Source organism: Delphinus delphis, chromosome 2 (genome assembly GCF_949987515.2).
Source record: "Delphinus delphis chromosome 2, mDelDel1.2, whole genome shotgun sequence".
NCBI classification, from domain to species: domain Eukaryota; kingdom Metazoa; phylum Chordata; class Mammalia; order Artiodactyla; family Delphinidae; genus Delphinus; species Delphinus delphis.
In genome coordinates, this window is record NC_082684.1 from 130,278,833 (window position 1) to 130,302,899 (window position 24,067).

General features: G+C 54.4%; 2 protein-coding genes across 2 annotated transcripts in view; one reads left to right on the forward strand and one right to left on the reverse strand.

Moving 5' to 3' along the window:
• Nucleotides 1-19,485, reverse strand: part of REC114 (REC114 meiotic recombination protein) — a 165,001-nt gene extending 145,516 nt beyond the window's left edge. Inside the window, exons 1-2 of the mRNA XM_060002817.1 lie at nucleotides 18,963-19,485; nucleotides 18,380-18,672 (exon numbers count right to left, since the gene is read on the reverse strand). Coding sequence (XP_059858800.1) covers nucleotides 18,380-18,672; nucleotides 18,963-19,485 — 816 coding nt within the window. The remainder of the gene's footprint in view (nucleotides 1-18,379; nucleotides 18,673-18,962) is intronic.
• Nucleotides 19,486-19,610: 125 nt separating this feature from the next.
• HCN4 (hyperpolarization activated cyclic nucleotide gated potassium channel 4) overlaps nucleotides 19,611-24,067 on the forward strand; it is a 41,372-nt gene continuing 36,915 nt past the window's right edge. Inside the window, exon 1 of the mRNA XM_060003700.1 lies at nucleotides 19,611-20,395. Within this exon, the coding sequence (XP_059859683.1) occupies nucleotides 19,611-20,395 (785 nt within the window). The remainder of the gene's footprint in view (nucleotides 20,396-24,067) is intronic.

The following is a 24,067-nucleotide window of genomic DNA, read 5'->3' on the forward strand; positions in this document are numbered from 1 at the left end:
ATTTGCCCACCTACTTCTCAGCAACCATTCTTGAGAAGTTAAATGAGTTTCCTCAAGTTTCCTCTCTGCACCTCAACTTTTTGCCGGTTTGTCATGCATTCGTTTATTTGCCTCTCATAACAGAACTATCCTTCCTTCTCTTCCAAGCTAAACTCATGTCTTGCATAGGCTGTTGATACTGCTTCCTTCCCCTCCTATATGTCCTCTCTTTATTATTTATCCTGTCTGTATCATACATCTTCAATCTCTCCCTCTTTACTAAGTTCTTTTCCTCCCCAAACAGACAAATTCCCCAAGACTGCAAAACCGACAAGCAAATAAACCCTTCTCCAACCTTAATTTCCCTGCAGCTATGACCCAACGCTCTCCTTACTTTTCTGGCCAAATTATTTTATTTTATTTTATTGGAGTATCATTGATTTACAGTGTTGTGTTAGTCTCAGGTGTACAGCAAAGTGGTTCAGTTATAGGTATACATATATTCATTCTTTTTCAGATTCTTTTCCCATATACATTATGACCCAAACTTCTAAAGAGAAGAAGTGAGAATCTACTGTTACTGTCTTGACTCTTCAAACCCACACAACCTGGGCACCTCAGCCATCATCCACTGAGAAAGCAAGACTTTCTCAGGGGTCAACACTAATCAGGGTCACCATGTATCCCAGTTTACCAGGAATAATCCTGGTTTATCCCTGTTGTCCCAGAGTCTTCTCCAAGTGTCGCAGTTTGAAAACTAAGTGATATGGTCACCTTACCAGTAACCAGCTACAGCCAACACAGCCCACGGCTCCATCACAGTCATTCTCCATAAACTACCAGCAACACTGGCCTCTATTGACCATGCCATTCTTGAACTTTCCTCCTCCTCTGGCTTGCTTGACACACCTCTCCACTGGTTTCTCACTCCTTTCTGTTATGCTTGCTCTCATCCATAGCCACTGCATTCACCTTCCCCATAAATGCTGGAGCTTTGCAAGCTTCTGTTCCTCTCATTGAGCATTTACTCTCCTTCCGAAGTTCAGCCACACCCACAGCTTTAGCTCATCATCCCTGCCTTAGCCCTCAATTCAGCGCAAACCTAAAGACTTCTGAGAATCATGGTGGCGTAAGTGCAGGTTTACAAAACGAGCCTCTCCCAACTTGACAGAAATGAACAAAGAGAAACAAAAATGAGGGCTGAAACCGTGGCAAGATTCTCCTCAGACACGAAATAAGATTTAAATAGAGACAAACCTTCCTCTTGCCCTGATATAAAGATATATATCCCCCCTAAATTAATTCGTAAATTCAGCACAATCCTAATCAAAGTACCAGCATGATTTTTAACATGATCAAATAATTTTATAGTTAATCCGGTAAAAGAAATAGCTAAGAGAATTCTAAAAGGGATGAGCAGTAGAGGAGAGAGACTCCTTTATCTGTTTTTAAAAAAGATAACAGAAAAAGAAAAAAGATAGTACATTGCAGTAATTTGAGGGGAGTGGGGCAAGGAGTGATACTGGAATGGCAAAAGGAAAGGAAATCATGGAACAGATATAGAATGCAGAAATGTATATAGAAACGTAGTAAATGAGAAAAGAGACATTGCTAATTACTAAGGAAGATGGTTTATATATGTATATGAAAATGTATTTATGGACAAGAAAATGTAAGTGAATATTTCTTGAGGTGGGAAAGAGCTCTTTAAGTATGTTATCTAGGTCAGAGATCATAAAAGCAAAGTCTGATATGCTTCAACATATAAAACTGAAAATTTCTGTGTGGCAAACACTCCATAACAGAAGTTAAATAACAAATGAGGTGAGGGGGAATAAATATTTGTAGCAATAAATGATAGAAAAGGGAATATTCTCCCCAACATAGAAAGTGCTCCTTCAACTCTATAAAGAAAAGATGAAAACTGGGCTTCCCTGGTGGTGCAGTGGTTGGGAGTCCACCTGCCAATGCAGGGGACACAGGTTCAAGCCCTGGTCCGGGAAGATCCCACATGCCGTGGGGCGGCTAAGCCTGTGCGCCACAACTGCTGAAGCCCACGAGCCACAACTACTGAAGCCCGTGCACCTGGAGCCCGTGCTCCGCAGCGGGAGAGGCCACCACAATGAGAAGCCCGCTCACCGCAACTAGAGGAAGCCCGCACACAGCAACGAAGACCCAATGCAGCCAAAAATAATAAATAAATAAAATAAATAAATTAAGAAAAAAAGAGAAGATGAAAACTAAATGGAAAGGGGGAAAGGGGATGAAAAGGGTTTGTAAGTCATTATCTGCTTAATCAGCCACCTTGTATAAAGGCAGGGAGGGTGTAGTCAGCTGGAAGAGCGACAGAGCACAAATGTTATCAAACCCTCCCAGTCTGGGACTATAAATAAAGTTCCATTAACATCCATCACCCAAAGTTCCTGCTGTTTCTCTTCCAGCACCTACAGGACCTCTGCCCTCTTCCTCCCCTGCCACAAGTATTTCTGGGAGCTCCAAAAAGGGAGCCCACATATGCTGAGGCATCACCCCGTCAGCCACAATGCCCATATGGCTTCTCCGGAATTCTTCCTCTCCTGTCCTAGTTCAGTGCCGGCTGCCAGCAAAGCCATTCCAACAGTGACCTGCGTGTGACTACTGCTCTGAGTAGGCACCTCCCTTCTAATGTTCCCAAAGCCACCATTCCCTGGAACCAGAGGGCACTGAGCCCCAGGTAGAGGTGAGGAGGATGCCTCCTCTACCACCCTCTATCCGGCCTCCCTGCTAACACCAAGGGGATTAATCCAACTCAAGAGGAAAGGGGGTGGGGAAGGGGGGGCGGGGACAGAGAGGGAAGAGGAAAAAGGACAGCATGAGTTTCCTATTGCTGCTGTAACAAATGACCACAAACCTGCTGGCTTAAAACAATGACACTTTTATTCTCTCACAGCTCTGGTGGCCAGAAGTCTGAAATCCGTTTCACTGGGCTGAAATCAAGATGCTGGCAGGCTGCACTCCCTCCAGAGGCTCTAGGGGAGAATCCCTGCCTTTTCCACCTTCTAGTGTTGCACTGTGTTTCTTGGCCCTTGGCCCCTTTCTCCATCTTCAAAGCCAGCAGCAGAGCATCACGCTTCAGGGGTCACGCTGTCTTTTTGTTCTGTGTCAGATCCCCCACTGCCTCCCTCTTATAAGGACACTAATGATGGCCTTGAGGGCCTACGCAGACAATCCAAAACGATCACATCTGCCAAGTGTCTTTTGTCACATAGGTAACATTCACGGGTTCCAGGGATTACGACATGATTATCTTTGGGGACTATCACTCAGACCGCCACAGGGGCAGATGCCTTTTCATCAACCTCCAGACTGCTCATCTCTTTTCTTCCTAGCCCCCAACCACCTTCCCCATTTTAGGAAAATAGCCTCCATGCATATTTATAGATGCAAATAAATGCTAATATTGGGGGGGTGTTGTCCATACAAGGAGTATCAGATCCCCAGCCTGGCAAACCAAGTAAGTAAGTGCCCCATGATGGGGGTCAGTCCTGGACGTACATGGACAGTGGGTGGCAGGTCAGTGCTACAGATTGAAGCCTCTGAGAAGGACAAAGCACCCCACCGGCTGATCCCAGACAGAGTCACAGCAAAGAGAGGGCTTGGGGCACCAACTGACTGGAGCCCCTTTTCTACAGTCCCGTGGCCGACCTTGTCTGTCTCCCCACCAAATGCTGATGGTAGCAGCATCTTTACGTTTATCCCCTTGTTCCTCTACCTTCGTTGCCATTGTTACTCCTTCACCAACATGCTGGGCCCAACTCAAGACTAGAAAAAGATGGACATTGGATGTAGGTTCAGGCTGATATCCAAGAATCAACATAGGACGATAGCCTGGGCCTGACCAGAGAGTCCTAAAACAACCCTAAGGGAGATGGTTCTGAGGCGGGCACACATAAACAAACAGGAGACAGGAGTAAGGGAGCACTGTGGGATGGGGTCTGCCTCCAAGGACTGCCTTTGAAATGTGGTAGGCAGTGTTTTAAAGTCATCACCATAATTGTCAACAACTGTCATCTCCATAATCACCAGCACAAGAGTGTCCCCATCACCATAAGCAGAAAGCCTATGAAAGTACAGGGGTGTAGAGTGCCAGGGTAAGGAGGGTACTGATGGGAGGGAAGCCTGGGGAATTACATCAGCCAGGCTGAAAAGCAGCTTACTTGCCAGGTTAGAGAGTTTGGGTTCTATTCTAAGTCCAGTGGAAGTCATTGAAGAGTCTTTAGCAGACATGGCCAGTTTTACATTTTGGAAAACCACTCTGGTAACATCATGGATAATGGATTCTAGCTACACAAGGCTCGAGGCAGGTAGGTCAGTTAGGAGGCTGCTGTCATAGCCTAGGCAAGAAATAATTTAGAGTTGTGTCAGTGGGCATGGTAAGAAGTAGACATATTTGAGAGATATTTATGAAGAAGAAAGAGCAAGACTTTTGAATTAATTGGATGTGGGAGGTGAGGGGGTGGAAGATGTCAGGAATGATGCCCAGGTTTCTGGCTTTAGCCACCAGAGGGATGTTGGCATCATTCACTGAGTGGGAAGATCAGGGGGTCTTTGGAGGAGAGCATGTGGAGGGGGAGGTGCTTGTAAGACATCCAAGAGGCCGTTGATCAAACAGGTCTGGAGTCCAGGGGAGCGGTCTGGGCTGAAGGCAAGGATGGGAAGAGAAGCCAAGGGCCTTGGTGAGAGTGTCCACGGAGAGAGATCACATGAGAAAAGAAAGGGCTCGCAACAGAGTCGGGAATAATGCCAACAGGTGAAGAGCCAGCAGAGGAAACCTTCCTCCTCACATAAGGGAAACTGAGGACTGGCCAGGGATAGAGAAAGAAAATCAGAAGAGTATGTATTCCTGAAGTCAAGGGAGGAGAATGGGGGGAGGGGAGGTGGTCAGTAGCATCACATGATGCTCAGGGGCCACGTAGGGACAGGAATGCAATGTGGATTTGGTCTTGCTGAAGACACAATGGGTAGCAAAGCCTGGTTTCCGTGCGCTAAAGAATGAGTGGCAGTTGAGAAAGGAAGGCATGTGAAGCCCACCCTTTTAAGAAGATTAGATGTGATGGGAAGGACAGAAAGGGACAGTGGGGTTCAAGGAGGACCTTTTTTGGAGGGAAAAGATTTGATCAGGTTGAAATGTGGATGGGAAGGATCCTGCAGGAAGAGGTTGGACACTGGGGAGAAGTGGTAACTGATGGACAGGATGAAGACAAGGCAGACAGGAAAATACGATGGGGTTGCCGGGCAGGCAGCACTGAGGCACACTAGATGATGAACTTGAGGAAGAGCAAATCTGGGTGGCTCTGTGATTTTTCCCTGATTGCCTCAGCAGGGCTGCTATAGCCCGTGAACCTCCGAGAGGGTTGGTGGTTGCATTGATCCAGGGCTGGAGTTTCCAGGTTGATAAACAAAAAGGATCGTGGGGCTGGAACAAGGGAGCAGAGGACACTGGAGGTGAAGGTTGAGGTGATGGATCTGGGAGTCTAAGCTGGGGAAGGAAGGGGCTGAGGCAGGAGCTTGGTGGACAGAGCTTGCTCTACCCTCAAAGAGCAGGGGTAAAGGGGAGACCCAGAGAGGGTGGAAGGAGACGAGGCTGAGGTCGGACTGGGGAGCCTGAATTTCAGATTGTAGAAGGTGGAGTAGCGCTAGGTGTTGGCCATGGAGTGGGTAGCTGAAATTGAGAAGAAGGGCTCTGAACACCCAGAGTCAGGGCCAAGTTTCCAGCGCAGTCCTCTCCAGGACTTCGGTGGGGAGGAAGCCAGGTGGCAATGATCCCTGGGTGACAGCCATGAGGGTGCCGGGTGTGGGAGCCTCAGAGGAGCAGGTGGGTGGAGGAGTTTTATGGGTGGTAGAGGTCCCAGTGGTCTGAGAGAAGCCGTCGGGAGTAACCACGTCACTTCCTGACCACGGGGCAGGGGTGGTCTGGGAGAATGAGGAGCCATCCCTCAAGGACAGCAGAGGAGGGGGTCTCTGTGAAGAGGCTGAGGGGCCCGTCCTCTCAAGGGGCCTGGCAGAGAATTTCCTTTCTGAACATGACTCAAGCAGGGTGTGAGACAAGGGGCCATCAGAATAGCCTACAGAGTTAGCAGAGCAAGAGACGACAATGACTCCTTGGCCAGAACTGTTTATGGCCCACGTTGGTCAGTGAGAGCCTGACTGAATGCTGCAATGACAACCATGGCCCTTGGAATCGTTACAGCTCTTCTGTGCTCTCCTTAGGCAGAAAATGATGTCCTGCTCATCCCCAATGCCTAGTGCCTTGGGAGGTGGGGTGCAGAGAGGAGATGAGTTCCCCAAATGCCCATGGACTGAAGGAAGTCTTCCCAGTAAGTCCCAGCCAATTGGAGTACAGGGACCTCTTTTTCACTAAAAAAAACCCACTTGACTTTGAAACTTCAAAACACACCTGACATGGGAACTGTTGTGATTGAGAACATTGCTAGTGGTGGATGAGGGTCTGGGTCAGACACAACCGCCTGCAAACCCCGGCTCTTCCTCTAACCGTGGGAGTCTGGACAAGTTAGTCAACCCCTTTAGCCTCCATTTAATCATCTGTGAAATGGGGATAATACCACTTACCTGACAGGCCTCTAGCAAGGATTACATGAGCTAATCCATACTAAGTACTTGGCATGGTGTCTGGCACAGAGCTAGCTCTCCTTAAATGTTAGTTATCACGACTATGAATTCAATTATGCTTTAAAACAAATGTGTGTTTCTACTCATCACACTAGCACCCACACATGGGGTAAACGGTTGCTCATATACATGGAAGGCGCATTTCTTAGTCGGCAGGCTGTGCTTGGGGAGACTGCGGAGGTTCAGGGACCCCTTGCAATAACTTGGAGCCTCACAGGGCCCCTCGGTCAGGCCGTGTTAGCCCCTATCTCACTCTGCGATCTGATCTCTCCCCAAGGCAGGCACTATCGAGGAAACTGAGGCCTAGAAACTTGCCCCTGACAGACGGGCAGGAGTGCACAGCAGAGCTGTGGGGGGAACCGGCCTCACTCACCTCTTGTTTTCTTCCTGTGGCAGCTTCAGCCTGTTGGCGTTTCCACAAACGCTGGGACTGGCTGGGCCTATGTGTTTGCAGTGTTGCTGCTCTCACTGCCAACTGCGCTGTTGGCCGTGGGAGTGTGGGCCTGGGCTCCAGGAACTGTTGTCCCAACTCTGGTTGTGGTACCAGACTTAGTCACATTTCCTTCTCAGTCCCTACCCAGTCCCTGTCACAACACCTGTCACAGTGAGTGTCACAGCCTTTGTCACAGTCTCTATCACAGCATCTGCCATAATCCCCGTCACAGCCCCCGTCACAGTCTCTTTCACAGCCCCGTCACAGTCCCGTCACATTCGCTGCACAAGTCTCTGTCACAGTCTCTGCCACAGCCCCTGTCACAGTCTCTGTCACAGCCCCTGTCACAGCCCCCAGCACCCCAGCACATTCTCTGCCACAGTCCCTGTCACAGTCTCTGTCACAGCCCCTGTCATAGCCCCATGACATTCTCTGCCAAAGTCTCTGTCACTGTCTCTGTCACAGCCCCTATCACAGCCCCATCACATTCTATGCCACAGTCTCTGTCACAGTCTCTGTCAGACTCTCTGTCACAGCCCCTATCACAGCCCCGTCATATTCTATGCCACAGTCTCTGTCACAGTCTCTGTCAGACTCTCTGTCATAGCCCCTATCACAGCCCTGTCACATTCTCTGCCACAGTCTCTGTCACAGTCTCTGTCACAGCCCCGGTCATAGCCCCATCACATTCTCTGCCACAGTCTCTGTCACAATCTCTGTCACAGCCCCTGTCATAGCCCCATCACAGTCCCGTCACATTCTCTGTCACAGTCTCTGTCACAGTCTCGGTCACAGCCCCTAACACAGACCCGTCACAGTCTCTGTCACAGCCCCATCACAGCCCCGTCACATTCTCTGCCACAGTCTCTGTCACATGCTCTGTCATAGCCCCATCACAGCCCCGTCACATTCTCTGCCACAGTCCCTGTCACAGTCTCTGTCACAGCCCCTGTCATAGCCCCATCACATTCCCTGCCACAGTCCCTGTCACAGTGTCTGTAACAGCCCCTGTCACAGCCCCATCAGATTCTCTGCCACAGTCTCTGCAACAGTCTCTGTCACAGCCCCTATCACAGCCCCGTCACATTCTCTGTCACAGCCCCATCACAGCCCCGTCATATTCTCTGCCACAGTCTCTGTCACAGCCCCTGTCATAGCCCCATCACATTCTCTGCCACAGTCCCTGTCACAGTGTCTGTAACAGCCCTGTCACAGCCCCATCAGATTCTCTGCCACAGTCTCTGGCACAGTCTCTGTCACAGCCCTGTCACATTCTCTGTCACAGTCTCTGTCACAGCCCCTATCACAGCCCCGTCACAATCTCTGCCACAGTCCCTGTCACAGTCTCTGTCACAGCCCCTATCACAGCCCCGTCACATTCTCTGCCACAGTCTCTGTCACAGTCCCTATCACAGCCGTGTCACATTCTCTGTCACAGTCTCTGTCACAGTCTCGGTCACAGCCCCTAACACAGACCCGTCACAGTCTCTGTCACAGCCCCGTCACATTCTCTGCCACAGTCTCTGTCAGAGTCTCTGCCACAGTCTCTGTCACAGCCCCTATCACAGCCCCGTCACATTCTCTGTCACAGTCTCTGTCACAGCCCCTATCACAGCCCCATCACATTCTCTGCCACAGTCTCTGTCACATGCTCTGTCATAGCTCCATCACAGCTCCGTCACATTCTCTGCCACAGTCCCTGTCACAGTCTCTGTCACAGCCCCTGTCATAGCCCCATCACATTCCCTGCCACAGTCCCTGTCACAGTGTCTGTAACAGCCCCTGTCACAGCCCCATCAGATTCTCTGCCACAGTCTCTGCAACAGTCTCTGTCACAGCCCCTATCACAGCCCCGTCACATTCTCTGCCACAGTCTCTGTCACAGTCCCGTCACATTCCCTGCCAGATTCTCTGCCACAGTCTCTGTCACAGCCCCTGTCATAGCCCCATCACAGCCCCATCACATTCTCTGCCACAGTCTCTGTCACAGCCCCTATCACAGCCGCGTTACATTCTCTGCCACAGTCTCTGTCACATTCTCTGTCACAGTCTCTGTCACAGCCCCTATCACAGTCCCGTCACATTCTCTGCCACAGTCTCTGTCACAGCCCCATCACAGCCCTGTCACATTCTCTGCCACAGTCCCTGTCACAGTGCCTGTAACAGCCCTGTCACAGCCCCGTCAGATTCTCTGCCACAGTCTCTGTCACAGACCTGTCACATTCTCTGCCACAGTCTCTGTCACAGCCCCGGTCATAGCCCCATCACATTCTCTGCCACAGTTCCTGTCACAATCTCTGTCAGAGCCCCTGTCATAGTCCCATCACAGCCCCATCAGATTCTCTGCCACATTCTCTGTCACAGTCTCTGTCACAGCCCCTATCACAGCCTCGTCACATTCTCTGCCACAGTCTCTGTCACAGTCTCTGTCACAGTGTCTGTAACAGCTGCGTCACATTCTCTGCCACAGTCTCTGTCACAGACTCTGTCACAGCCCCTGTCACAGCCCCTATCACAGCCCCGTCACATTCTCTGTCACAGTCTCTGTCACAGTCTCTGTCACAGCCCCTATCACAGCCCGTCACATTCTCTGTCACAGTCCCTATCACAGCCCCGTCACATTCTCTGCCACAGTCTCTGTCACAGTCTCTGTCACAGCCCCTATCACAGCCCCGTCACATTCTCTGTCACAGTCCCTATAACAGACCCATCACATTCTCTGCCACAGTCTGTCATAGACTCTGTCACAGCCCCTATCACAGCCCCGTGACATTCTCTGCCACAGTCTCTGTCACAGTCTCTGTCACAGTCTCTGTCACAGCCCCTATCACAGCCCCGTCACATTCTCTGCCACAGTCTCTGTCACAGTCCCTATCACAGCCGTGTCACATTCTCTGTCACAGTCTCTGTCACAGTCTCGGTCACAGCCCCTAACACAGACCCGTCACAGTCTCTGTCACAGCCCCGTCACATTCTCTGCCACAGTCTCTGTCAGAGTCTCTGCCACAGTCTCTGTCACAGCCCCTATTACAGCCGCGTCACAGTCTCTGTCACATGCTCTGTCATAGCCCCAACACAGCCCCGTCACATTCTCTGCCACAGTCCCTGTCACAGTCTCTGTCACAGCCCCTGTCATAGCCCCATCACATTCCCTGCCACAGTCCCTGTCACAGTGTCTGTAACAGCCCCTGTCACAGCCCCATCAGATTCTCTGCCACAGTCTCTGCAACAGTCTCTGTCACAGCCCCTATCACAGCCCCGTCACATTCTCTGCCACAGTCTCTGTCACAGTCCCGTCACATTCACTGCCAGATTCTCTGCCACAGTCTCTGTCACAGCCCCTGTCATAGCCCCATCACAGCCCCATCACATTCTCTGCCACAGTCTCTGTCACAGCCCCTATCACAGCCGCGTTACATTCTCTGCCACAGTCTCTGTCACATTCTCTGTCACAGTCTCTGTCACAGCCCCTATCACAGCCCCGTCACATTCTCTGCCACAGTCTCTGTCACAGTCTCTGTCACAGCCCCTATCACAGTCCCGTCACATTCTCTGCCACAGTCTCTGTCACAGCCCCATCACAGCCCTGTCACATTCTCTGCCACAGTCTCTGTCACAGCCCCTGTCATAGCCCCATCACATTCTCTGCCACAGTCCCTGTCACAGTGCCTGTAACAGCCCTGTCACAGCCCTGTCACATTCTCTGCCACAGTCTCTGTCACAGCCCCGGTCATAGCCCCATCACATTCTCTGCCACAGTTCCTGTCACAATCTCTGTCAGAGCCCCTGTCATAGTCCCATCACAGCCCCATCAGATTCTCTGCCACATTCTCTGTCACAGTCTCTGTCACAGCCCCTATCATAGCCTCGTCACATTCTCTGCCACAGTCTCTGTCACAGTCTCTGTCACAGCCCCTATCACAGCTGCGTCACATTCTCTGCCACAGTCTCTGTCACAGACTCTGTCACAGCCCCTGTCACAGCCCCTATCACAGCCCCGTCACATTCTCTGTCACAGTCTCTGTCACAGTCTCTGTCACAGCCCCTATCACAGCCCGTCACATTCTCTGTCACAGTCCCTATCACAGCCCTGTCACATTCTCTGCCACAGTCTCTGTCACAGTCTCTGTCACAGCCCCTATCACAGCCCCGTCACATTCTCTGTCACAGTCCCTATAACAGACCCGTCACATTCTCTGCCACAGTCTGTCATAGACTCTGTCACAGCCCCTATCACAGCCCCGTGACATTCTCTGCCACAGTCTCTGTCACAGTCTCTGTCCCAGCCCCTATAACAGCCCCTGTCAGTCTCTGTCAGAGTCTCTGCCACAGCCCCTATCACAGCCCTGTGACATTCTCTGCCACAGTCTCTGTCACAATCTCTGTCCCACCCCCTATCACAGCCCCTGTCAGTCTCTGTCACAGTCTCTGTCCCAGCCCCTATCACAGCCCTGTCACATTCTCTGCCACAATCTCTGTCACAGTCTCTGTCAGAGTCTCTGTCCCAGCCCCTATCCCAGCCCCTGTCAGTCTGTCACAGCCTCTCCCTGACTCTTGACTCTGGTCTGGACCCTGCAGGGTGGCCTGTGGGGCTCAGCCTCCATTACACAGCGGTACTGTGTCTCCCTGGAAGGCGTCCAGCAGAAGCCTCATGTAATAGCAGGTTATCCTGATGTGCAGGGCTTGTGGAGGGAGGCTGGGCCATGGGGCTCATACAAAAGATATGCTATGCAGGGAGCTGGAGAGCAGATCTCCCCAGCAGCCGCCTGGCCCTGGCTGTGGCTCACTCCCTGCCCCCTGGGGTCAGGGGTTCAGGTTTCTGACTCTGGGAGGATGACTAAATGGTTTCGTGTGACCCCACTGGGAGCCTCCAAGAGGAAGGACTGCGTCTTCTTCTTTTCTCACTCCCTCACTGCCGAGCTGAGAATAGGGCTGGGCTCCCAGGGCACAACCCGATGGTCATGCCCGAAGTCCTGGCTTGTCTTGAGTTGGTTCCAGTCACTTCCCTTTGCCTCCAGAACGAAGCCACCAAGGGTCCTTGTGTTCACTGCTCTGGATCACCAGGGCTGTGGTCTCCCAGACCATCCAGTGCACGGGGTCCCCAGTGCCTGGCGCTCCCACCCCTCTGCCTCCACTCTTCCAAACCACATGTGCCTTCTTCAGAGACCAATTCAAACATGACCGTCTCCCCTGCTCCCCTCCTCTATGCCCTTCCCCCTCCATCCTCTGCTCTCCAGCCACTTGTCCACATCACAGGACCCTCATCCCTGCCTTCCAGATGGGAGTTTCTGTACCTGTGTTATTCCAGCCACAGCCTGAGGTGCCTGGAACTTAGGGGCTGGACCTTATAGCATCATACAGAAGGTACTCCACAGTGAGCTAGATAAATAAACGGGTGAATGATTGAATAAATAAAAGGAGTGATGTGAAACTGGCGGAAGGAGAAAATGTAGAGGGGTGGGGAAGAGGACGGAGGGCGTGTCAGGGAGGACAGCATGGGCAGGGCTCGGCGGGGGGGAGGAGCCCAGTGCTCATGGGGGGCTGTGAGCCCACTCCCTGGGCCACCTCAGGGTTCCCGAGTGAGCCCCATCTTGCCAGGTCTCCTCACTCCCCCTCCTTCCACCCACCATCTTGCCCCATTTGCCAAGCCTCTTCCCTCTTCCCCCTCTCCCAGGCCATCCTGTCTCTTCCTTCCCTCCCTAACACCTCCAGCCCAGGCTGTTGAAACCACCCCCCGGGGCCCCTGTCTAAACTCACTTCAGCCCTGATAGATGCTGAATTCCAGACATGCGGCAGAGGAGAGTCTGGTCCTTACTTCTTGGCAGCTCGGCTCAGCCAGCACCTCGGGGGCCTCCTCCTACCCCAAGTGCCTCACTCTCCAACCTGGCTCCGAGTCCAGGTGGCCCAGATGTCCTGGAGCCCCAGCAGGACACAGAGACACAGTCCAGGACTGACTGAGCTGTCAGCACATCTTTCTTCTGCCTCCCTGGGAGGAGAGGGGCATGGTGTCCCGGCCAGGGTCCTGGCAGAGCGCTGGGGGAACAGCTGGGAGTGCAGGATGGGGAGACTGGAGAGATCAAGGGCAGTGGAGCCAGGGCTGGCCTGGAGATGAAAGCCCTTTGGGCTCTGTTGGGCTCCGGGCACTCCCAGGTGGGGTCCTGCACAGAGGCAGGGGGTGGAGAATAGAACAATATAATAGTTCACACTCGCAGATCCGAAAGAAACCAGGCAGAGCTGAGAAGAAAGCAGGCAGTAAGCCCAATAGGAAATTGAACCTGGGGGGCTTTCTTTCACTAGTGCCCTAATGTCACTGGGGAAGGGTGGGCATGTGGGCTCCCAGGGCACTTTTGCAGCCAGAGTCTGGAGGGGAGGATGTTGGGAAGGAAGGGATCAGAAGGACCCAATACCCTCCTTCTATGGGGACAGCAGACTTTCTCCTAGGGCCGGCTTAGGGCAACAGCTTAGTGGTCCCTTAAGGTGGACCTTTACCCTAGCCCTGCCCTCTGGTGATGCCTCACTTACCCCACTGAGAGAATGCAGCAGGCCTCACCCCTACCAGGCTGTTCCACTCACGGTTTCCCCCGTAACACACACACACACACACACACACACACACACAACAGTAGAAAACCCTACTAGAAAACCCAGTCCACTTTCCACCTCCTCCAGGAAGCCCACCTTGACCATACATACTCAGGAGGACAATTGCTCTGAGCTTCTGAACCACTTACTCTGACCCTTGATTACAAACCTCTGAGATAGCCTTTTGCTGCTTCGACCAGACTGGGAACTGCCCATGTTCTGCCTTCTCGGCCTCCATCCATGTGTGGCTGTGCTCAGGGACGGAGGCCGAGACTGGGTGGTTGACTTGTTCTTTTCATACATCTACATCCAACTGGGCCAGCTCCCTGTGTGCCCCGTCCCCCTTCCAGTTTCTTCATCAGGAAGCCTCAAGACAGGAAACCCGAGGGAATGTAGTGAATTCTCGGGGGCCTAGTCCCCAGGTCAGGACTCCCAGCAGGAAGTTGATATATCCCTGATCCAGCCCACAGAGCAGACCTGCCTCAGAGCAGAGCAGGTGCACTGGGAGGATGATATCTATGCTAAACAGAAAGATGAAGTTGCACCTGTGTCTGGTGGGGGTCTCGAGCACAGGGTCAAGGGTGTGACCTCTGAGTCAGTTCCCTCTGATCATACTTAGGCAAATGCCCATCCCAGAGAGAAGAAAGTCTGTCTTCTGGACACCTGGCCAGGGCATATAGAGGATGGAGAATTCAAAAACAGCAATCCTGTATAGCAAGACAACCCTTTCATCCCAACAACAATTAAGATGAGCATGACCTCAAATCAGATTCCAAAGGCCAAGTGTCTCCCCCTCTGTTGGCTAACAGTGGTTTCATTCAATATTCCATTGTTCAGGGTTTATGGAGAACCGACCACACATGAGAAGCCATGCTCACCACATTCGTTTTCTCATGTAGTCTTTATGATAACTTAGGAGATACATATCATTAAACCCATCTTACACACGAGGAAGATTGAGGCATACACAGGCAGTAAATGACAGACATATTTCATTCTAGAGCTCTTGTTTTCCAGTTTCATGCTCTATCAGTTATAGCAGGGGATCCCAGACTTTTGGAATACACAGACCAATAACATTTCAAAAATGACTTTTGGGAACAAACACAGGACCCTATGTCAACTTTTTATTTAGCCAAGGACATAAAAAATACCCTCTCCCAGCAGTATGATTTCATAAAAGGGCATTTTAACGCAGAAAATGTGACAAGGATATAATGGTAGAATAAAGACAGCCTTCTAAGAAAGGACAGTTGGCAATCTTACCCTAAAATATCCTACATTGTTCTCTCTTTTTTGGTTAAATTTCAAGCAGAACTGGCCAAAACCTTGGCATTACACTGTGTGGGGGCCACTGCCCTATCCCAGAGCTGCCTCTTTAAGCAAGAAAAATGCCCTCAGACCACGAGCAAATAAACTTGCAGAATTTCCCATCCCCATCTGCCCATCCAGGTTGCCACCAAGTAAGATCTGAGGATGATTTATAATAATCAGCTACATCCCTACCCCACCCCCAGCAGGTCGTCTGAATCTCACTGACATTCAGCCTCCCTTCCAGGGAAGGAAGCCCATCTTTCCCAGCCCCTTCTCTCTTAGACCCAGCTCTTTTCTGGGTTTGCATTCCAGGAATACCCAGGCCCCCTGCAGCCCAGCAGGAAGCACATCTGTCTCCCAGAGGTACTCAGTTCCCCATTGCAGCTGATACCCACAGATCTTCTCCCTATCTCAGTCTAAAGGCAGGGCCTTTCCCTTGCTAGGGCCCCCAGGTCCTGTGTATTGTGTTACAAGACGAACCACAGCAGACTTCAGGCTTTCTAGGCAGTGCTGGAAAGGAGAGGGTGTGAGACCTTAGTGGAACAATGGGGAGAGCATGGAATGGGGGCGCTCCGTTCTTTACTTCCTCTCTGCTTTAGCCATGCCAGACTCAGAACTGCCTCTCCCTCTGGTACGTGGGCCTGTTCCCACTTCATCTGTGTGAGTCAGAGAAGAGCCTGATCTGTGGAGCTCTCGGATGGAGTTCCAGCTCCACCATTTTCTTGCTGTGGGACATTTAGCAAGTCACTTAACCTCTCTGTGCTTTAGTTCTCCTGCTTGCAAATGGGAGTAAGAATGTTAGGTTTAGGGACTTCCCTGGTGGTGCAGTGGTTAAGAATCCTCCTGCCAATGCAGGTGACACAGGTTCGAGCCCTGGTCTGGGACTATCCCACGTGCCGCGGAGCAACTACGCCTGTGTGCCACAACTACTGAGCTCGCGCTCTAGAGCCCGTGAGCCACAACTACTGAAGCCCATGCACCTAGAGCCCGTGCTCCGCAACAAGAGAAGCCACTGCAATGAGAAGCCCGCACACCTCAACAAAGAGCAGCCCCCGCTCGCCACAACTAAAGAAAGCCCGTGTGCAGTAACCAAGACCCAACGCAGCCAAAAATAAATAAATAAATAAATTTATTTAAAAAAAAAAAGAATGTGGGCTTTCCTGGTGGCGCAGTGGTTGAGAGTCCGCCTGCCGATGCAGGGGACACGGGTTCATGCCCCGGTCGGGGAAGATCCCACATGCCGCGGAGCAGCTGCGCCCGTGAGCCATGGCCGCTGAGCCTGCGCGTCCAGAGCCTGTGCTCCGCAACGGGAGAGGCCACAACAGTGAGAGGCCTGTGTACCGCAAAAAAAATAAAATAAAAATAAAAATAATAAAAAAAAGAATGTTAGGTTGAGCTATGTGAAACTGGAAAAATTTGACCATATTTGGTCCACGAAAATTTCACGTGGTTTAACAAATGAAGTGTGAACTGTAAAGTGCTGGATACATGTCTCTCATCAAATCTGACCCCTCCTCCAGGAAGTCCTCCCTAGCTATCCACAAGCCTCAGTGAGTTCCCCCTCCTCAAATCTCACTGGTTGAGGCATGATTTAGTACACACTTCTTTTCTGTCTTGAGTTTTCTCCTCTTTCCTGAACATGAGTGTAGATTCCCCACAACTTGGATCACATCAAGGGCAAGATCTGGGTCTCCCCCTCCTCTTTCCCCCAGATTGCTAGCATGCCACAGCTGTCCTCCATTATGGTTTTCACCGGGAGGAGACAGGAGGGACCAGGCCTCACGAGGGGTTCCCATGTGCCAGCTTTATCAAACGGTCATTTCTTCACCCAAGGGTGGTCCTTGAGGGTCCTGCGTGGCTGGTGTTAATTAAATTGAGAGGAAGTGAGGTGCTAGAGGGGGCGGAATTAAGGGACCCTGACCCCTGGCCAGCCTGTGGTACCAGTGTCCCAGGAAGCCGAACCCTGGTTGTATCCACCTTCTACTTCAAGGAGCCCCTTCAGTGGCATTAACTAACTCCCGGGGTCCCTCATTCGTGTGTTGAGTTGACATTTATGGATTTGCTCTCTGTCCCCCCTGAGTTGGTGTGGAGGTCCCTGAGATGAATCAGACCTATCCTCCCCTCAGGGAGCTCAGTCCTGAAGGGGACACAGACTGCACTGTGTAATCAGTGCTCAGGTTGATGGGAGATCCTGGGCCATGGGACCCCAGAGGGGGGACATGGCCAAGATTTGGGTGGCCAGGAAGAGGTTTCTAGAGGAGGAGATGTTCCTACCATGGGTCACTGGGAAGCTTGTCTGGGTTGACTTCCTGAAGCTGGGGTAGGGCAGCCTAGCTCCTGGCTGACACAGAAGCCCAAAGAAGTGAGTTAAATGGAGGTCTTCCTCCTGTGGCTGGCACACCAGGGCAGGCAGGGCTCACCGCTGGTTAAGAACACTCTTTCTCAAGGAAACCCAAGGACATTCAGGGATTAGGCCTCCCAGCATCTGTGCAGAGAACTGTCAGCTCAGAGCTGCTCAAAAGTAGAAAGGCCAGCAAGCAGTGATGTCATCACCCTAGTCATTCCCTCTCCGCATGGGAGGTCCTGTGGTCCAGTGGTAGAGAGCAGAAAAGCTCCTGCCAGGCTGCCCCCAACCCCCAGTCTTGCTTCCAAAATTTCTGCTCTGAATGGGGTGGGAGAGATGGTCACAAGTGGGCTGAGAATAAAAAATTCTTTGAAGAAAAACTTCATGTTATTCCTCAGAGACATGGCAGGGCTAGGGGACCTTTTTGCCTCCCTCCAGTCAGACTTTGCTGAAAATCCACCTCAACATTAACCCAGACTCCAACCTTCCCCAGCCAACCCCTTTCCTCTAATGACCCATCCCCACTTCTGAGCTAATCTGGCATGTTGGCCCTGACGGGATCTGAGTAACCCCTGCTTCATCTTGGCAGCCCCCAGGCCTGGGAGAGGGGGTCTGACAGCCCAGCCTGTGTGGATAGGGGTTGGGCGGTCAGGCTGTCCTAGAGCGCTGGAGAGGGGCAGTGCTGGTGGGATTTGTCCATAAACCCGAGACTGCACACAGAGAGAAGACCACAGCCGGAATCGCTGTTTGGCCTGGGGGGGTGGGGGTGAGGAGCGGACTCAAAGGGAGTGGGAGCTGTGCAGCTGCTTGGGGGTAGGGGGCGTGGGTGGAGCAGGAACTCCCCTAGCGTTGGGTGTCACAATTTGGATGAGAACCCAGGGAGAAAGAGGTCCACAGCTAGCCCTAGAGTGCCAGGTCGCCCGGAAGAGCCCGCCTGCTGGCTCCTGCTGCAGCCGGCTAGTCTCCGAAACCCGCATCGGAACCACCCCGGGAGAGGTGCGTGCGGGATCGGACCCCGCATCCGTGGCTGCTGCAGGCTCATTTCCTCGAAGTCTTACCTCGAACGGCTTGGGTCTCACCCGCGCGCCCTGTGCCTCCCGGAGTTCCCCAAGCCCTCCTGGCCGGGTCGCTGCGAGGCTCCGCAGGGGAAAGACCAGCGGGGGATTTGCCCCCTCCTGTGTCACAGGAAAACCCCGGGAGCAGCCCCGACGCAGTGCCTTTCCCGGAAACCCCCCTCTCCAGGCGCGTTGCGGGAAGGCCCGGGGCTCCGCATGCAGACGACCCGCCTCCCCGGAGGAGGGTCGGAGACCCAGCTGAAAAGCATAACCGCTGGGGAGAGGCGGGCCCCGAGCTCGGAGAAGGAGATATCGGGAAATCCCGCCCCACACCCCTGTCGGAACCCTAGGCTTGGGATGCACTCCCAGCCTTTGGCCAAGGAAAGACACTCGAGGGTTGAGGATTAAGGACTCATCTCACCTCAACCCCTAAGTTCCGGCGAGGGTCCACCCTGCGCCCCCCGCCGGGCCCGCCTCCCCCCCCCCCCCCCCGACTCCCGGCCCCCGGTCCCCGGCCCGCGCGCCACTGCCCCTTTAAGAAGCCCAGGTAGGCCGGCCCGGCTGCGGGAGCCGCTCCTATGGCAACCCGCGAGCTGCGGCGGCTTCATGAATATTCCGGGGCGCGGGAGCCGGGCGCTGCCGGAGGGCGCTCCGGGGGAGGCGGCCGCTGATGTAAGCCCGGCGGGCCGCTGGGCTCCGCTCGGCTGCAGCGGGAGCCCCGGGACGGGCCGGCCGGGCTCGGCCAGAGGAATCAAGGCGAGCTCGCGAGTGACTGGCCACAAAGCCCGGGCGGCGGGACAGACGGACAGCCCGCCTGCCCGCGGGACACACGCCCCAGAGGAGTGCTGGTCGTGCGCTCTGCGCTCCGGAGCGGTTTTCCGAGCGCCGCGGCCGCAGCGCTGCTTCAACCCGCGCCCATTGTTCCCCGCGGGGGCGGGGCGCCTGGAGCCGGGCCGCGCGCCGCGCCCCTGACCGCGGGAGGGAGGGAGGGAGCGAGAGAGAGCGGGGTCCCCGCGCCCAGCCCGGCCCGGGAGGAGGCGCAGCGCGGCGAGCCCCGGGACCCGGAGCCGGACTGGGAGCCTCCCAGCCGCACGCAACCTGCCCAGCATGGGCGCCTGAGGCGGCTCGGCGCCGGCGGCGAAGGACACGTCCCCGCGGGCGGACTGACCGGCGGGCGGACCTGCAGCGGGTCCGCGGCGCCGCACCCGCGCCCCTGCCCCCGGCCCCTGGAGCCATGGACAAGCTGCCGCCGTCCATGCGCAAGAGACTCTACAGCCTTCCGCAGCAGGTGGGGGCCAAGGCGTGGATCATGGACGAAGAAGAGGACGCCGAGGAGGAGGGGGCTGGGGGCCGCCAGGACCCCAGCCGCAGGAGCATCCGGCTGCGGCCGCTGCCTTCGCCCTCGCCCTCGGCGGCCGCGGGCGGCACGGAGCCTCGGGGTGCGGCCCTCGGGGCGGCAGACAGCGAGGGGTCGACCCGCGGCGCGGGCAAGTCTAGCACTAACGGCGACTGCAGGCGCTTCCGCGGGAGCCTGGCATCGCTGGGCAGCCGGGGCGGCGGCGGCGCCGGAGCGGGGGGCGGCAGCAGTCACGGGCACCTGCATGACTCCGCGGAGGAGCGGCGGCTCATCGCCGAGGGCGACGCGTCCCCCGGTGAGGACAGGACGCCCCCGGGCCTGGCGGCCGAGACCGAGCGCTCTGGCGCCTCGGCACAGCCCGCAGCCTCGCCGCCGCCGCCCCAGCAGCCGCCGCAGCCGGTCCCCGCCTCCTGCGAGCAGCCCTCGGTGGACACCGCGATCAAAGTGGAGGGAGGTGCGGCCGCCGGCGACCAGATCCTCCCTGAGGCCGAGGTGCGCCTGGGCCAGGCCGGCTTCATGCAGCGCCAGTTCGGGGCCATGCTCCAGCCCGGGGTCAACAAATTCTCCCTGAGGATGTTCGGCAGCCAGAAGGCGGTGGAGCGCGAGCAGGAGAGGGTTAAGTCGGCCGGGTTTTGGATTATCCACCCCTACAGCGATTTCAGGTAAGGGGGCCTGGCGATGATCCTGTGGGTTGCCTGAGCGGTTGCAGGCATGCTTCCTCTCTCTCGTCCCTGCCTCTCAGCTGGAGTTAACTTTCCTTCCTCGCGCTGGGAGCTTGGGGCGCCTCTAGGCTCTGAGACGCCCCCAGACTTCCTCTTGTACCGCTCTGAGAACTTTCCTCTGTGCTCAGGCCTCCCAACCTCGTCCTGTCCCGGGCTGGGCCGCATTAGAGGCAAGCTGGAAAGGTGTTCTGAGCCTGGCCTAGCCCTGCCCGCAGCCAAGATGAGGCTTTACCACCTTAAGCCCCACATTCCACCTCCCTCTTCTGGGCTGCAGAGTCAGGGTGGACATTCTAAAGGCTGCTCCAGGTCTTTAAGCTTGCAGAGCAGGGCGCTGAAGAGAAACAGACCTTTCGGCAGCTGGGTCAGCTCCTTGGGCGCTGACCCCAGGCATTAATATCTGCCTTCTGGTGTCGTGGGAAGCTGCAGCTGGGGAGGGAGAGCTGAGCTCCTGGAGGATTCAAGTCCAGGATAAAAGCCTTCTGCACCCACCTTAACCCTGGGCACAGCCCCTCAGGCCAAGTGGTGGGCCAGGAGCAGGCACCCTGGTCAGCTGGCATCTAGACTAGCAGGAGAGCATGACCTTGCTTGTAGTGGTCAGTGAAGATGCCTGGTGTCCTGACTGATGAGCAGTCACCCTGTGACCCTAAGCCCGTCCTGTGCCCCTTCCTCACCCCAGCAGCCCAAGCTCCAGCAGCTGCTAGGTCTTTCATGGGTCAGTGGTGGGTCCGCAAACAAATGGTGTGACTACCAGTCAGGGAGAGGGACCCCACCCCCTCCTCATCACCTGAGTCAGATGCCACTGAAGAGCAGATACCACTCGGGGCCTGTGGGGGTATCTGTGCAAAAAGAGATATTGGTGATTGCCTCTGAAGTTGGGATCGGGGATGCCTCTACCCTAATCAAGATCTTGGGGTCCCTCAGTGCCTCTCTGGGCTTTCCTGATACACAGGATTGAAGTGAGGGTCTGAAAAATGTTTACGCTTTTGAGCTGGGTTTGATTGATCCTCTCTCTCTCTCTGGGCCCTGCCCCCTATTTAGCTCTCTTCCCTGCCTACCCTGCTTACCTGCCAATATAAATGAGCATTTTGCCAACCCAGAGCCCTCTTTGCAAACTTCAGGGAAGCTAGTTTTGTAATGAGAGCATAGCCGTTTTCCATCCAATGAGAGAGATTTCTGGTGCTGGGAATGACCAGTCAGGCAACACGCAAGGGCTTAAAATAGGTGGTGAACAGAGGGCCCCTACCTTTTCCTTTTTTGACGGATTGCTCTGCCTAACCCTAATATCCAGGGTTCCCATTCCCAGAGGGCATAGGGGGGCCAGAGGACAGACTAAACAGACAGCCACAGTCCTCAAGTTGTGTGAGCCGATGTGAGACCCTCTCATGAGGAACTGTGGCTGGTTCCTGTTGCCAGGTTCCTAAAGTGTGACGTCTCCTCTGGTCAGTACTAGGACCTGAGGATCCCAGCCTGAGCTAGGGAGGAGTGGGCAGGTACTGTTGTCTCCTGCACCCCCTGGGGGTGCCCTGGGCTCCTCCTCTCTCTGAACTCCCTGGTTGTGATGGCAGGTAGGCCATGTCAATATCAACCTCCCTTCCTTCACTCAGCTCCCCTCTGGCTTTGTTGTCTGAAAGCCTCTGTTCAGCGTTCTCACCACCAACCTCATTACCTGGGGTGGGAGCCTGCAAGAGGCCAATCCCAGGCATGCCTAGCTTCCGTCGACAACAGGCATTGATCAAGCACCTTCTGGGAACTGGCCCTTGCCCTCCCTGTTGCCCCTTACCCTGGATGGTGAAGGTCTGGGGCCCGGCTGATTGCATCTATGGGAACCTCTCCCGCCTTCCTGATCTTACTCTGCCTATCTTGGCATGTCTATCTGCAGTCCCCTTGCTGCAGAATCTCCTACTAACTGCAGGCCACCTGGGACATGGCAGAGGGGAGGGTGATAGGGATAGGGAGGTGTGGCTGCAGCAGGATTGATAAACGGGCAACAGAAAAAGGGTCAGGCTGGGCTTTGAATCTGGGTTTGTGCAACAAGCAACAGGAACTGGTAGCTGGAAGCATACACCTTCTGTGTGCAGCCTGATGCTGGGTGAGGTGTAAGAGAAGAAATCCAAGAAAGACTGTCTGTGTGTGGTGTGGAGGGGTTGTGGTCATGCCTCTAGGCCAAAACAGCTGGTCTCATCGTCACAAGGTCAAAGAGGCAAGGACTTGGCCAAGTCTCCTAAGCTTAGAAAACCCACCAACTCAACCCAGCCTCACCTCCCCGCCTCCCCCTCCCCCCAGCCGACCCAGCACCCTAAGGCTCAGTCCCTCAGGTTTCAGCCACTAGCCTTTGGCCTCTATGTGGAGCCAATCCCCACCGTCCAGCTCGGGCTTCACAAAAGCTTCTGCAAGCATTGCTCAGGCTAGTTGAGGATTTATTCATCATTTTCATGGGCAGGAAGCATTGATCCAACAGAACTGGTTTAATAAAGAATTGCCAGTGGGCTTCCCTGGTGGCGCAGTGGTTGAGAGTCCGCCTGCCGATGCAGGGGACACGGGTTCGTGCCCCGGTCTGGGAGGATCCCACATGCCGCGGAGCGGCTGGGCCCGTGAGCCATGGCCGCTGAGCCTGCGCGTCCGGAGCCCAGGGCTTGCTGTCATGGGTTGCTTCTGGCATCTCCTGTTCTTGGGGAGGCGAAGGTTGGGTGCCTTTCCCAAGTGCTGGACTGGGCTACACTCTGAGGGACGCATGTAACTTGGGCCACGTATGTAATAGACTTTTCTTGGCTGCCTCTGCTTCTCCTCACCACCCCCTTGATGCACACACGCCATGCCCTGGCTACCCCCATGGCTCCTCCAGGCTCATGAACTTGTCTGGCCTCCCCTCCCCATCCACTCCACATTTGCCTTTTGAACCTGTATTTAGGGTTTGGTAAGGGAAGAGGCCAGAACGTGCAGCCCCTCAGGATATTGGTCCCCAGGCTCCTGCCCAAGGCTGGTTGGGCTCTTTGGTCCTGGGTGGGTCCTTCCTTCCACCTGAGGCGTGTCCTAGAAGCCGAGCTTGGTGATGGGAACCTGGAACAAATAAAAAATAGTAACGGTGTGATCTTGATTTTCCATGAGGGGAGAAAAGGAGTGGGGACCCCCAGTGAAGATGTATCAGGTTTTGTTCCCAGAAGCTGGTCAGGCTTTCAAGCATCAGGCTCAGGGGTTTGTCCTGGGTATGTGACATCTAGGTGTCTGAGCAGGTATCTTGGGGCTGTGGGGTGGACATGGGGGCTGGCAGGGAAGTCCCTCTGTGGGATGTCTGCTCTGGGGCTACTCCAAGCTAGTGCCCCAGACTCTAGCTTGGCCTTGAGAATGGAAGCAGGCAGAAGCTTGACCCTGCTTATCCCTCTCCCCCTTCCCTTTCCTAGCCTGAGCCTTCTGAAGCTGTGAGAAAGGGAAGGAAACAGAGGGCCCTAGAGGGTCCTTTACTTGGGGACAGAAACAGCTGGGCTCCGAAATCATGGAAACTGGGCCAGTGGCTCGGTAGGACCCAGGGTTGGCCTAAAACTAACTTCCTGTGCTGGCCCATGGCCCCAGGCACTGCCATTGCCCACCTCCCATCACTTCCCAGCTCTGTCTGCT